Source organism: Nicotiana tabacum, chromosome 14 (assembly GCF_000715075.1).
Source record: "Nicotiana tabacum cultivar K326 chromosome 14, ASM71507v2, whole genome shotgun sequence".
Lineage (NCBI taxonomy): Eukaryota > Viridiplantae > Streptophyta > Magnoliopsida > Solanales > Solanaceae > Nicotiana > Nicotiana tabacum.
In genome coordinates this window covers 96,467,895-96,483,129 of record NC_134093.1, presented here as the reverse complement: position 1 = coordinate 96,483,129, position 15,235 = coordinate 96,467,895, and the positions used below count along the sequence as shown (strand labels likewise).

General features: G+C 39.1%; 1 protein-coding gene across 6 annotated transcripts; it reads right to left on the bottom strand.

The window, feature by feature from the left end:
- Positions 1-6,126: 6,126 nt before the first annotated feature.
- LOC107809196 (tubby-like F-box protein 5) lies at positions 6,127-9,596 on the bottom strand. Of its 6 annotated transcripts, XM_016633797.2 has the most exons (6): positions 8,967-9,596; positions 8,482-8,632; positions 7,972-8,347; positions 7,783-7,870; positions 7,087-7,216; positions 6,127-6,959 (listed from the first exon to the last, which is right to left on the bottom strand). In XM_016633797.2, the coding sequence occupies exons 3-6, from the start codon at positions 8,317-8,319 to the stop codon at positions 6,290-6,292; spliced, it is 1,236 nt and encodes a 411-aa protein (XP_016489283.1). In that variant the 5' UTR covers positions 8,320-8,347; positions 8,482-8,632; positions 8,967-9,596; the 3' UTR covers positions 6,127-6,289. The 6 variants fall into 6 exon arrangements, with proteins under 6 accessions (XP_016489283.1, XP_016489288.1, XP_016489294.1 ...); XM_016633802.2 differs by lacking the exon at positions 8,482-8,632 and having other exon boundaries at positions 7,972-8,342; XM_016633808.2 differs by lacking the exon at positions 8,482-8,632 and having other exon boundaries at positions 9,372-9,596.
- Between the last annotated feature and the right edge of the window lie 5,639 nt (positions 9,597-15,235).

The following is a 15,235-nucleotide window of genomic DNA, read 5'->3' as shown; positions in this document are numbered from 1 at the left end:
CATTAAAACTAAAAATCACACCACAAAACCAATTGAATCAAACTTATGAACTTCAAGTTTTTCAATTTACTCCCAATGCGCCGAAACATACTTAAACTACTCGGAATGACGCCAAATTTTGCGTGTAAGTCTTAAATGATATTACAAAACTATTTCCGATCTCGGAATTCCATTTGTACCTCGATATCCCTAAAACCCGCTCCAAACCGAATTTAAAGAACTTCTAAAACCTTCAAAGAACCAACTTTCACTATCAGGCGCCAACACGCTCCCATGTCATCCAAAACTAGATCCGAACATACGCCCAAGTACGAAATCATCATACAAACCTATTGGAACCGTCAAATCCCGATTCCGAGGTCGTTTACTTAAAATGTTGACCAAAGTCAAACTTAGCATTTTAAGGCCAACTTAAGGAACCAAGTGTTCCGATTTCAACCCGAACACTTTCAAATCTCGAACCAACCATCCCCGCAAGTCATAAATTAATAAAAGAATATACGAGAAGTTTTATTTAGGGGAATGGGGTTCTAAAAGTCAAAATAACCGGTTGGGTCATTACAGGCCCTAGCTAAGTATATTTTACATTCGACCCCGTTCGAATCAACACCTAATCGGCCCTCGGCTATAAATAAACATACGATATATTTGACCTCATTCGAACTAACATTTATTGGCCCTCGTCCATGATCAAACCTAAGTTTTTTTTCGACCTCGTTCGACCCTACTCGAGTTAGTTATTACAACTAAGAAAACCAAGGCAACCAAGCAACAAAATCAAAAAGCATACAAACTCGAATAGAAGAAAAATGAATCAGGTACAAATAACAGAACTGGCATTTCATACTTAGAATATATTTTACAAAGGCTCATGAAGACGCCCACAAAAAACGCACAAGTCTGCGGCAAAACAAAAAGAAGGAAAAGAAAAGCTACCAATCGCCGTCTGGCCCAGCAGCGCCATCGGCCTGATCGACTAGGCCATCCCCATCCGCCCCTTCACCATCACCATCGCCATCAGGATACTCATCCCCATACCAGGCGTCCTCTTCAATCTGATCCACGCCCACATCCTCCCTATCGTCATCGGTCTCCTGTGTAGCGGGATCGTAGCCACAAGCGACTCGAGATCCACGTGCCTTAACACGAGCATCCTCGAGGACAATTTCCAAAATAGTCCCCGCCCTCATCAGATCTCTGAATATATCCAGATGGGACTAGGCGTGAATCCACTCCTCGTATAAATCTCGAGGAACATCAGGGAAATTAGAAACATGGGAAGAGGATGGTCGAGCCAATAATTGTGCCTTCTCGGCCTCCGGAGCGGCGACTCGATCACAAAAGCCAGAAGCCTCTTTCTCTAATTCTCCAATCCATTCATCAAGCCGCTCTTCTTTGAGTCTGGCCGTGTCCAAGGCATTCTCTCGCTTGGAACGAAGAAAACGGATTATGATCTCCAAAGCCTCCATCTTCCTCATAGCCCCTGACCGAGCTAACTCCACATTCTCGAGATCCGCTGCCCTCTCGGAGACCTCACTACTTAAAGCATCAGCTTTGAATTCACACTCCTCGAACTCGGCGCGCAACGAGACCACATGGGCTTGGAGATCGTCGCACTGGGCTTTGACTCCCTACTAACCTGTAGTTCCTCTTATTTGTCATTTAGCGCCTCCTCAAGAGCGCTGCATTTTTTGATGACCTTCACCAGCTCATCATCCTTCTCCTTCAGCTCCTCTCGGAGAGCTCAAATATTTCCGCCCTCGCCAAACCGCCTACAAATCTTGTGATACTTACAACGGTACTCGCGGTATTTTCGCTCCATCTTTAAAAAAATAGCTTTACGCCTCTCCTCTCTTCGAGCGCTTTCAATTTCCAAAATCACTGTCTGGAAGAGAGAAAACGGAAACGGAGAGTATGAAAGAAACAAACTTTGAACTTGACAAACAAAAATGAAAGAGGTCGAAAAGCTTACCCTGAGAGCGAGGCCGACTATGCTCCTAGATAAGGTAGCATCATCCAGCTTTTCAAGGGTTTTACCCTCCACATCGGAACTGAGGGGACCACGTTCTCCGTGTTAACCAACAAATCTTGATCCATGGGGATCTCCATGGTCCGCGTGGACCTCTCTAATCTTACTTTGAGTCGGGTAAATCCCTCCCCCATCATCCTCACCTCATCGGCATCAACATCGGAGCCCGTCTCATAGACATCCTCGGCTACGCACTTTCCTTTTATGTTGGCCAGCGAAGAAGGACCTTCGGCCGGTCGCGAGGCAGATAGCTCATTTTGCCACAAATTATCAGAGACTCTCGTCGATGGCCCTTCAGCTTCCATCATGGTTTCAGGAAGAGACATACCCTCTACGGCTTCAGTCGATGGCGGAACCACGGGCGATAACTCGACGTCATCTTCAAGATCTATGGTCTCCATTTCACGGATGACAAAATCAACCCCATCACCGACGTCCACCAATATTCTCTTGCGGGGAACCAAATTCCCATCACTCGGCAACGATTCCTCTTCCTCGTCCACTAGATAAAGCAAAGGGGAAGTCGGAAGCTCCGATGTCGATATATCCGCGGATGGAGAGGAAGCCGATACGGAAGTAGCAGTAGGTGCGGTTGACGAACGAGTAGACCTGGCCGTGGCGGAAGAACGAACAAAAGTAGATGACCGAGCAGGCCTAGTCGCGGTCACAGCAGGAACAGACTCCGAAGAAGAAGTAGCCTTCCTATTACGAAACGTAGGAGGAGGGGCCCTCGGCCTCCTCAAAGATTCTCGAACTGAAAAAGAAAGATCGAAGGTTGTCACTACCAATAATAAACTATAGCGTGTAAGCGACCATGAGGTCAAAATAGAAAACAAAAAAAAAAGACGAACTCACCGGCCAAGGAAGACGCAGTCCCGAACTTCTAGAGAAAGCCCGGCCACTCACGAATCCCCACAGTGTGAGGTAGAATCCGTCCAACCCAATCAGAAATGTTCCCGACCAAAAGAGGAGGCGCAACCTTGGCTGTACGAGGAAGAGACAAAATGTTAGAGCCTACGACTAGAAATAGACAAATCAAATACCTTTCACAAAAAATGGATACTTACGAGCGTGATTCCAAGTCTCAAGAAAGTCATCCGCATTGGCTACTACTTCTTCGGTTCTGACAAAAAAGTAGTTGAGCCAGAACTGACGATTTGCTTTGTCATCCATCTTCACCACCATGTATTTACCTTCTCGGTGGCGAAGATGCAACATTATCCTCCTATAAAAGCTAAGGGCAAAGAGATGCATCAGATGACAGAGTGTGACCTCGACCTGAGCCAACTCGGCGAATTTTGAGAGCATCCTAATAAGCTGTAAATGTACAGAGAGAGTTGGGTCGGGCAGACACCGTAATAGCGGCAAAATTCCTCCGCCAATGGAGAAGGAGGAGAGTATAGCCGACCTGGAAAGGATACGCATAGAATGCGCAGTATCCATGTCAGTGGATTTGCACCACATCGCGCCCTGCTGGGACCAGATCGATGTGGGCAGGAATGTTGAATTTTTCCCTAAGCTCGGCCAGATCGGCCTTTTCCATCACTGACTCCGAGACTTCGGGCTCACCTTCACGCTCCTTCGATAAATCGGACCTAACTTTCTCACTACGAGGGATTATTTCCTCCACCGTAGGAAAATTCTCTTCCTCAATGGCGACAGAGACCCTATCAATGTGAGGGGGTATAAGCACCGCCAAAGGGACAGGGTGAGTTGCCATACTGGAAACAGAGGGTACATTAGCCACGTTGATTAAGGGAGGATATTCAAGTAAAGAAGTGTTAGAAGCCGCGAGAATCACTAAAACCAGTAAGAAGATACGCGACAATGGAGGAAGAAGAAGGAGGCCAAGGATTTTGATAATAAGAGACACAACAATGGGGGAGGAAGAAGAACATACGAGGTTTTTTGATGCAAGGGTTTCGTAAAGATTGAAACGTTACCCACATACCCCTATTTATAAAAATTCAAGCGTCGAAACCAATGAATTAATCCATCATTACCTGGCACTGTAACCGAAGCGACAGAATCAATCAGAAAACGAGCGCGAAACGAAGCAACGTATCGGGAAATCACGTCATAATGACGCATGTCGCCATGACGTCATCCTGATTCGTGGGACATATAACCCCATAAGTTATGGTTCATAAAGGAACACGCTGCCCACTCGCACCAATCTTCACGACTCGTTCAGGTCGTCCAAATGCTTCGGCCACGTTACACAATATCCGCTCATCGAGCCCGCCTGAGGCCGGCCTCAATAAGTGGAGGGACAAACTATATAGGTCAAAATCTGTCCTAGAATATTTAGGGTAATATAGCATTAAGGAAAAAGTTAGTCTAGGTCGGTCAGGGAGCAGCGAGATTCGTGGCCGAGATTTCAACAATGACCGAAGTCGAGCACCGTTGACAAAACAGTAACGACTATTTTTTGAAATAAGATATTAAAGAGTGAATATTCTCTGCACTTGTACTATTAGGGTTTATTAGAGACATGTCTCAAATAAATAAAGAAAAAAGATAAGGAAGAAATGCATGTAATATTCACGGGACAAGAACACTTTTCAGAAGAAGATTCTCTTTTTCTCTTTAGCAACGATACAAACATTACCTTTTTATCAACTTTCTTGCTCATATTATTCTAGGCTTTTCCATCAGATCCGAGAATAATTCGAACATTCTCGTATTTATCTGTCACGCATCACTGCCAGGAGGAACAATCATCTAACTTATTCATTATTGGGTGAATCATTCCTTCCATTTACTTAAATGTCATTTATTGTTATTTATTGCTAGTTACTCCTCCATTATTGTTCATATTTTTGGAGTATTTAATGCACGATATTATTTATCCCCCACTGGATCAGCCCCATATTATCTGTATTTTCAAGATCTATGTACTCATCATTACATAAATATAAATATTTAACCGAAAGTTATACTTTTTGGTCAAACACTAACGTCAGTACCTAAGACAACCTAGTTGAAAATAACGGGATATACTCTCTTAAATCGTTCGATCCAACGATAGTTAAAAATAAACAAATGTAAAGTTTCCACCGTTATCCCAACAAATCAACAATACAAGAACCAGGGCATCCAGCTGACAATAGGATGGCCACAAGTATACATTTTTCTTATAATTGAGAAATCTTCGAGGGCTAACACACGCAATTCAAAACTCGGTAAATAATAAATCTTTTATTTTATTCTTCTCTATTTAAATATCATGATTTTGTTTTGTCTGGGACAATGTTCGACTTTCGACTTTCGAGCCCATAACGTGTCCCTAACCAACACATCACTACTTACTACTCTACAACACTTAAAATAAAAAATGAAATGGAATTCAAATTGGTCGAGAAAAAGAACCGCGCTAGTCGGAATTTGGGAAAAGATAGAGAGCTCCCTAGGCTCTCCTGATCAAATTGAGAGTTCGCTTTGCCAGTCCATGAATATGCCGCACCCAGCAGTTCGAGGAGTTGGCCAGATACGGGTCGAAGCCCTGCCTCGAAAAAGTCAGGACGTTTATAGTTGGAAATTCCAACTCGAAGGCCCTAGTACTACTGACTTTGCACCAGAAACAATTGAAGCCTTTTTTCGGCATCCCTTCTCAGACGTCTTATTCCTTGCCTTAGTAATGTGCAATCAGCTACTTGGCACCTTCCCTTATTCTTCTTCCTTTCCTTTTAGATCTGAGGTAGTACTAATTAATGCTTGAATTGCTCCTATTAGAAATACTGTGTGCTCTTACCATTACACTAAAGCCTCAAGGTGGAGGATCACAAGCAGTATACATGTCATAAATTAGATACATCATACAATATTTAGCATTATAAGCTGTATTAATATACTAGAATGCCAGTGAATTTATTCAACAAAGAATGACAAAATCCTGGTCAACCTTTTAATTTCTTTTCTTTTTTTTAATTATTTTTTCCTGATCAACCTGTTTTTGAAAACAATAAAATGCAAATTGGATTGAGCTGAATTTAGATCATTTTCTATCTATATCTCAAACCAGGATTACATCAAAATATGTTCCTGATCTTAATGACACAAATTAACAAGAATAGATTTACTTTCCAGGAAAAGTATTTAAATCAAACTGTTAGATATATACTGCATGTATATATTGATATTCTCATTCATAAATATTGCGGCGCATTGGCAACTTCTCAGAGAAATATAAACATCAATTCAGAACATTATCCAGAAACCAAGAGACAAAAATTATCATGAATTACATTCTGCACGAAATCATTCGCATGCTGGTTTCGTGTCAAAGCTGCTCAAGCAGATTGCGAAAGCTTGGAAGGCAGATAGCGGGTAGCAGTAATCCATGGTGAAGATATCTTTTCCGATTTTGCCAAATTGCAATATTACTGTTTCTTGTACTGCAACTGGTATATTCTGAGAAGGATCAACTGCTGTCGCTAGCTGAAAGTTTTTCACAGACGCCACTGTAACGCGACCTTTAAAATTTAGGCACCAGCACTGCAATTGTTCATGCCATCTAGGGGCCTTGTTTTTTAGCACGAGTGGCTCTCGAGAAAGCAGTGACATCGTTGAGCTTGAAAAGCCAGGCAAGCTGATATCTACAATTGGCTCCTTTGATTTTGAGACTGGTGGGGGAAATGACTTCTCGTCAAAAGATTGTGGGAATGATTTAGGTGTTGAAGCGCTGCCTCCCTTTTGTATAGAGGAGAAAGGGATAGAATGCATGGCGCAATGCATTCTCCTAGGTCCTCTTGTTCGGAGAACATTGAGTTCATAGTTAATGGTGGCGACACTGTAGTTGCACGCAGGTACTGTCGGAGAAACTTGCTTCACACTGAATCGTCGACTAAGTTGACCGCAATGTTGAATCGCTGCATCACTTGGAGGTTGGCTATCATATACGATGAACTTGGTCCCAAGAAAGTTAGATCTGGTAAAATTATTTCGTAAACTATTAAAACAAAATGAAAGGAAATACAAGTTTTTCTTTTTTCAACATTCTGAAGGACGGTGAGGTATACGCTATGGAAATAATTTAACAGTATGTGGAAACTTGCCTCAGTTTTCCAACATATGTACTGCTAGCTCGAGAAAAATCGTCCCCAACCAATGAAATTACAAATTCTGTGCTTGTTGCCCTTCTGGTCCTTTTGGCAGCCAGCAATAGCTTATCGCTTTCATCTTCAGCTGTCATGAAGTAACACATCAGATGTGAGAACATTAGACCACCAACACTAAGAAGAAGCTATAAAAAAGTTTCACAATTCTCGTTCTGCATATTAACTTGAACAATGTCTTCTATCAACCTAAGTCTAAGTTATCCATCAAAATACAACAACAATCACAACAGCAACATACTCAGTGTAATCCCACATTGTGGGGTCTGGAGAGGGTAAAGTGCACGCAGACCTTACCCCTATCTTGGGAGGGGGAGGTGGGGTAGAGAGGCTTTTCTCGAGAAGTTATCCATCCAAATACCAATCAAAAATTATCCACCAACATAAATGTTATAGAAACTTATAATCTTAGCTTCATTCATAGGTTAAGTTCACAAGGTGGATCTTGAAGCTGGTTCCAAGGCAGTAGAATCATAGAACAAACTCGTAACTTTAGAAGACAAATTTCGTTCACTGATCAACTATGTAGGTAGATCTTAAAGCTGATTACAAGGCATACAATCATTGAAGATGCTCTGGTAATATTAAAGTGTCAAAGAAGAAAAGGAGAAAGGTCAACAGAAACGTGTGAATTACATGGAGTCAAACCGAAGTAGAGGCGATAAACTGAATTAGCTCTGTCCCGCTTTATAAAGCAATGAATTGGGGATTCACGGGGACCCGGCTGTTACAAAGCAGAAACAGAAAAAGAATGATCTCTCGGTTTTACTTTTTTGTAAGCGGCAATAGGAATAAGATAATCATCGAATGGATTAAGGAAAATACCTGCTTCAGTGAAATGGGAAAGGTAAGCCTACCACATTCCTCGGGAGTCTTGACAATTTCTTTAGTAACTTCCCTCCATGACTTACAAACAGAAGCACAAAAGACTACAACGGTCCGAGCAGGCCACGACGTCTCACTCTCTTCAACCCTGCGGATAATATCCAATAGCAATTCTGATGGTAAATTTGCCCATTGGCCTTGTTGATCAGGATCAAAATGTGACACTTCAGGTGCTATATGTGATCGGGTTCTGTTTCGCCAACGCCTTCCTTCCATTCCCCTCCTTGATATACTCCCTATCCCATCTTTCATCTCTCTCAGCTCACGGACAATGCTCTTGAACGACATCTCTATTTATCACATTAACAAGCCTTTCCTACAATGGAATGGCAAAAAGTTTAGAACAATCAAAAAACATTTAGAATAGTGCAGCCCGGTGCACTAAGCTCCCGTTATGAGCGGGGTCCGAGGAAGGTCTGGACCACAAGGGTCTACTGTACACAGCCTTACCCTGCATTTTTGCAAGAGGCCATTTTCTCGGCTCGAACCCGTGACCTCCTGGTCACATGGCAGCAACTTTACCAGTTACGCCAAGGCTCCCCTTCAACATTTAGAACAGTGAAAATGAGAATTACTTTGGCCCGGTTCAACCATCATATTCCTGCTTATCAAGAAAAACTTTCAAGAATTTACTACTTTTGACAACATAAACTGTTTTTAACTAGAACTAGAAGATCTGACACTACAAGGTTTAGCCTTTATCAATAACTCATCAACTACGCCTTAATCCCAAACAAAGTCGGGGCCGGCTATATGGATCCTCCGCACCATTTCATTCTATTTGGGTCCAAATCATTCCAATGTACATGGAAAAAAAAAACTCTATTTGCTCAATTTCTAGCACAGCTCTAGACTAAAATTCAAAACTTTATTACAAGATAACTGTTACAAATTCAAAAGTTAAGCATTAATAAAACACCCACAATTCAAAATACCTGTCTCCACAAAGGCAAATAGATATTTGCACAATTTCTACCACAGCTCAAGAATAGGAAAATCAAAATCAAAATCAAAATCAAAACTTATTAGAAATTAAACTGTTCCCAGTTCAAAAATTGAGCAACATTAATACACCACAAAGGCAAATTAATACAAAACAGAAATACAAAAAATGGGCTTCAGATCCTTAACATGAAATGAGAAAAAAGACAACAAAAAAAAAAAAAAAAAAGAGGAGGAGAAAAAGGCCAAAAAAAGATGAAAACGTTAAATCTGGAATGAAAACTCCAAACTTCAAACAGAAAGAAACACACCAACAAAAACCAAAAATGGGTCTGAAATAGGGGGGAAGAGAAAGAAGAAGGAAAAAAAACCCTGAGAAATGAGTTGCAAAAAATTACTCCTATAATATTTGATGAGAGAAAGCTCAAGAATGTAGAGATCTGAAGAACGGTAGATTAGTCTTTTTCCATTCCGAGGGGTTCTCACATCGCCAGAAACTGCCAGTGGCACCACCAACTCCGCCGTAATCTCCGCCCACCCAAGTTGAAGAGCTTTCCAACGTGGTATGCATCAAAAAGTTTTCCCTTTAAGTTGCAGACTTTGGACCTCACCTAGTGACTCCCCTCATATAAACTCTTTTTAATCCACTATTATATTACTCTTTTTAATTTTTTCTTTTAAATAGAAAATAGTTAATAATAGTCTTTTATGTGGTACACTTTTTCTTAAATCTATCCAAAAAAAAAAAAGATATATTTTTATATTTAAAAATAATTTAACTTTAAAATTTTTATTTTATAACAATATAAGTGTCTATGACTTATTTTAAATCACAAATAAAAGTCTTTGACAAAAGAAAATTGTTCAAGTGGTAAACTACTTTTTTGAAGTCGCTTAAATATTATTTTCATTGTCACTAATAAAATATGGAGTAGCAAGTAAATTATTATTTTAGCTTCTAAGTTTAATTCTCTTCGAATCGCTCCGTTTGTTTGTCAGGATAAGGTTCTACAAGCTTATAAAAAATATGTATTAACAATAAGAGTAATTTGACTAATTTATCCTTTATTAATTCTTTAATCTTTATCGATTTGCATGCCTCTTAATTCTAGAATAATTAATACTAATGGTAAAGTAGAAAAAAATATTAATGCCCTCTTAATCTTTTAAAATGACAAGTACTTGGGAACAATTATTTTTGGGATATATATAACAACTATAAGGGTAGCAGATATGGGTGTCAATGGATATTTAAAAATCAACTAAACCGACCGAATCTTATTGTACCGTACCGAATGAATTTTTAGGTTTCTTTTAATAAAATCGTATATTTTTATATAAACCTATAATTGTACCGATAATTATGGTAGATTTTATAATTTTATAAAAATAAATTAAAAAAAATACTGAACTATACCGAATAAATATACATGTGGAAAATATCTTTATATATAAGTTTAAAAATAATAAAATATTAAATTTTTCCTTGGATCTTGGAATTATGAAAACGGTATAAGCCAGCAAGTAATTAAAATTCAAAATTCCAATCTCCAAACATATTATGCTACTCTTGTTGAAACTAAACTATTTCCGGCACATTCAATAGTAGGAGTGTCAATGGATATTTAAAATCGACTAAACCGACTGAACTGTACCGAATAAACTTTACATATGGAAAATATATTTATATAGTAAGTTTAAAAAATAATAAAGCATTAAATTTTTCTTTGGACCTTGGAATTATGAAAACGGTTACAAGTCAACGAGTAATTTAACTTAAAATATTAATTCCTAAACCTATTATGCTACTTCTATTTAAACTAAGTTATTTCCAGCATCTTCATTAGCAAGACACAAAGTATTTTAGTGATTATGACTAGCAAACTACAATGTATTGAATATGTTTCCTTTCATATAATTTAGATTTATCTTTTTGAATATTTAATCTTCTATAGACTTTATTCTTGAGTCTCAGTTTGGTTAATATCTTTCCACACGTGTGATTTATATTTTTTTTGTCTTTGCTTGGTTTCTTTTACGTTGCTATAGAATAGTTGATGGATCTATACTCTGGCCATCTTTTATGTTTTTTTAATTTATTACCCTTTAAATAATAAAAATTTCTAGAGAGTTTTGTTAAGTCTTATAAAAGAACATATGTTATTGCATTCTAGTTCTACTGATGACTTTTATATGACATTTAAAAAAAATACCGAAAATTAACCGAACCGTACCGATATCGAAGAGAAACTGACATGATTAGGACAGTTTTGAAAAGTCTAATTTTAATTATACATAATAGAATAACCGAAAAATTGATATGGTATAAATTTTATAAAATAATCGGTCGAACAGAACCATTGACACCCTTATTCAATAGCAAGACATAAGCTATTCTAGTCGTTATGAGTAGCAAACTATAATGTATTGAATATGTTTCCTTTCGTATGACTTAAATTTATTTTATTGAATATTTAATCTTCCATAGACTTTATTCTTGAGTCCCAACTTGGGTAATATCTTTTCACTCGTGTGATTTATATTTTCTTTATCTTTATTTAGTTTCTTTTATACTATTGTAGAATAGATGATGGATCTAACTCTAGCCATCTTTCATATTTTCTTAATTCATCACCCTTTGAACAATAAAAATGTCTAGAGAATTTTACTAAGTCCGATAAAAGTACGTTTGTTATTGCATTCTACTTTTACTAGTGACTTTTACATGACTTTAAAAAAATATCAAAAATTAACGGAACCGTACCGAAGAGAAACCGATATGATTGGGACAGTATCGAAAAGTCTAATTTTGGTTATGCATGATTAAATAATCAAAAGAATTGATATGATATAAATTTTATAAAATAATCGATCGAACCGAACCATTGACACACCTAGTAGCAGAGAGAGAGTATTTCTTTTTGGTAAAAAAGATCCTAGAATGTTTGACACTAAATTGTTTTTATACAACTTTAATGAGCGTGAAGAGTAGAAATGAAAATCTACGAATATAAAACATATACTACTTGAAAAGGTACAATGATCCTTAATGTAACGAGTTAATCGGTCGTTTTGAGTATTTGCACTTCGCTCGGTAGTTTACGAGCGTGAGTAGCTCTGTATGATGTATTTTGATTTGTGTGAATCGTTGATTTTGGTTTTCAGGTTATTCGAGACTAATTTGGAAGAATGATTCTCAACTAGGGAGCTTTAAAGTGGAAAAGTTGACCAAATTTGACTTTTTATAAATTTGAACCAGGAACGGAGTTTTGATGGTTCCGGTAGGGATATACCATTCGGTTGTTGTTGAGCTTATTCGTGTTCTGAAACAATCTATGAGTTACACTTCTATACTACGCGGAGTTGTGATTCGTTGGTTATAAGCACACCTGGTGCAGTTCTATTTGGGCTTTATAGCGGAATTTGAGCGAGATGAGTAATTGGGTATTGCATGGTCGATGGCGTATAAGTTATGTTCTTTTGGGTTTTGTGTGGCATTGTGTCATCTGCTTCTTCATGGTTATGGTAATGCACTTAGAGTACTTGATATCGGATCGAGCGTGGTTATTGATTTTGAGCATGGGGGCTGAGGTATTTCATATGAACCAATGTTTGGATGTGACATGCATTGTAGCGGAGTTATGTTGAGATATGATCCCTTGTGTTAGATTCGTGTGTTTTGGTTCTACGGTGTGTGATAGATTCTTAGCATTGCGTTGTGGTGGTACTCGTTGAGCTTGTGGGACAGTTCTCTCGTCTGAATCATTTTTTTCAGGATTGAATATATTTGGAATGTTGCTTATTGGAGCACGGATTGCACGGGCTATGGCTTTAGATTGTATTGATGTGTCATGTTACTAGAGTGGTCGTGTTGGATGAGATGAGGTCATTAGACCTATAATGGATACTATCAGAATAGATTACGGCATGGTTGGAAGGATAATGTCGAAAGTCATCTTAGAAATTTGCTATAGTTCTTGTCGAAGGAGAGGGAGTTCCATGACTGGTTGATCTGATGAATGGTTATGAGTTTCTGCGTGTTCCTTTCATCATCGGTAGTGTACGCATGTTTCAGAATGGAGTCTTGTTTGATATGAGGTTTATTACCGGCATTGGGTTGTTTTGAGCAGCTACTGTGATTAGAAATCATTGCTTTGAGTATCTGTTTTATGTGATATATCATGCAATTGTATCTTGGGTTATGGTTGTGGCTTGGTACAACTTGTTCAGACTTATACATGGTGTAGGTTGTGAGATTCAGATCTTATAAGAAATTTCGGATGTTAGAAGTTAGATTCTAAGGCTTGTGGGCTAGGTTGAATTGAGAAATATCAGTTATGTTGTGTTATCGGACCTGTATGGGTTAGGGTGACATAGGATCACCCCCGGGTATGTGCATGGCAAGGTTATACGGCGGTTTGATGGCTTTGAGAACAACTATGGACACGTTTGAGGACGAACGTATGTTTAAGTGGGGGAGAATGTAACGACCTAACCGGTCATTTAAGGCATTTGCACTTCGCTCGGTAGTTTACGGGTGTGAGTAGCTCCGTATAATGTATTTTGATTTGTGTGAATTATTAGTTTTGGTTTTCAGGTTATTCGGGACTGATTTGGAAGAATGATTATCAACTAGGGAGTTTTAAAGTGGGAGAGTTGACTAAGTTTGACTTTTTATAAATTTGAACTCCGGAACGGAGTTTTGATGGTTCTGGTAGGTCCGTTGGGTGATTTTGGAATTAGGAGCACGTCCGGATTGTGATTTGGAGGTCCGTAGTAGAATTTGGCTTGAAATGGCGAAAGTTGGGTTTTTGGAAAGTTTGACCGGGAATGGACTTTTTGATATCGAATTCGGATTGTGATTTCGGGAATTTGAATAGCTTCGTTATGTTATTTGGGATTTGTGTGCAAAATTTAAAGTCATTCCGGATTTATTTGCTATGTTTCGGCACGAGTTATTGAATTTGAAAGTTCAAAGTTCATAGATTTCGATTTGAGGTGTGATTAATCATTTTTATATTGTTATATGTGTTTTGAGGACTCGAGTAGGTCTGTATTGCATTATGGTACTTGTTGGTATATTCGAACGGGGTCCCGAGTGGCTCGGATGAGTTTTGGACGAGGTTCAGATCTTTTTCACTTCTTGTTGCATTGCTAAAGGTTGCTGGTTCTGGTATGATCGCACCTGCGGTTGGTTTGAGCAGGTGCAATGGCCGCAAAAGTGACAAAGGCATCGTAGATGCTAGATGAGAGCTGGATGAGGAGGCCCACAGAAGCGGAGAAAAGGGCGCAGGTGCGGATGCGCATGTGCATCGAGTGGAAACGCAGGTGCGAGTGTCTTCGCAGATGCGGAGTTTGATACCGCAGGTGCAGAGATTGCTGGACAAGGCCATTTTTTGCAGATGCGATGTTTTTCCGCAAAACCGGTGGTCGCATGTGCGACGAATTGTCCGCAAATATGGAAATCGCTGGGCAGAATCTATAACTCGAGGTCTTTGGTTTTTATCTTCATTTTAGGATTTTAGAGCTCGGATTGGGCGACTTTGGAGAGGAGATTTTTAACACAACTTGGGGTAAGTGTTCTCTACTCATTTTTGATCTTATATCACGAATCTACCTTCATTTTTGGTAATTGGATTGTGAATTTTATAGAGTAAATGGGGGGGGGGGTTGGCCTAAAGTTTCATAATATGAATTTTTGAGTTATGAACATCGAATTGGAGTCGGATTTGAGTAAAACTAGTATGGTTGAACTCGTAATTGAATGGGTTGTCGGATTTTGTGAGTTTTGTCGGGTTCCGAGGTGCGGGCCTGGGTTGGACGTTTTGGCTGATTTTGGGCTTTTGATTAAAGATTCGACCTTTTTCATTTGGAATTGTTTCCTTGGGCTTTATTTGATGTATTTGAGTTTCTTTTGGATAGTTTTGAGCCGTTCGGAGGTCGCTACGCGCGTGATGGTATCCTTGGAGCATCGCTTGGCTTGCTCGGCATTGGTATTGGCATGTTCGAGGTAAGTAACTCTTCTAAACTTAGTGTTGAGGTATGAAACCCCGAAATACGTGTTATGTGATTGGTATTGAGGTAACGCACATGCTAGGTGACTGGCGTGTGGGCGTGCACTAAGTGAATTGGGTCTCTGTTGTTTTCATGGCAGTGTATAGTAGCCCTATTTTGTTAATATCCGTGTTTTCACCATGCGATAAAGTAAATAAGCTGTCAATCATGCTAGATATCATGTTTAGGCTTTATGCCGATATTGTTG

What these genes read in the sequence shown, in the direction of transcription:
- LOC107809196 (XM_016633797.2), bottom strand. Translation starts at nt 8,319, where the DNA reads ATGTCGTTCAAGAGCATTGTCCGTGAGCTGAGAGAGATGAAAGATGGG. An exon ending in TTCCCATTTCACTGAAGCAG is followed by an intron (nt 7,871 to 7,971) that starts GTATTTTCCTTA and finishes GCTTTGTAACAG; the next exon opens with CCGGGTCCCCGTGAATCCCC. An exon ending in ACATATGTTGGAAAACTGAG is followed by an intron (nt 6,960 to 7,086) that starts GCAAGTTTCCAC and finishes TAATTTTACCAG; the next exon opens with ATCTAACTTTCTTGGGACCA.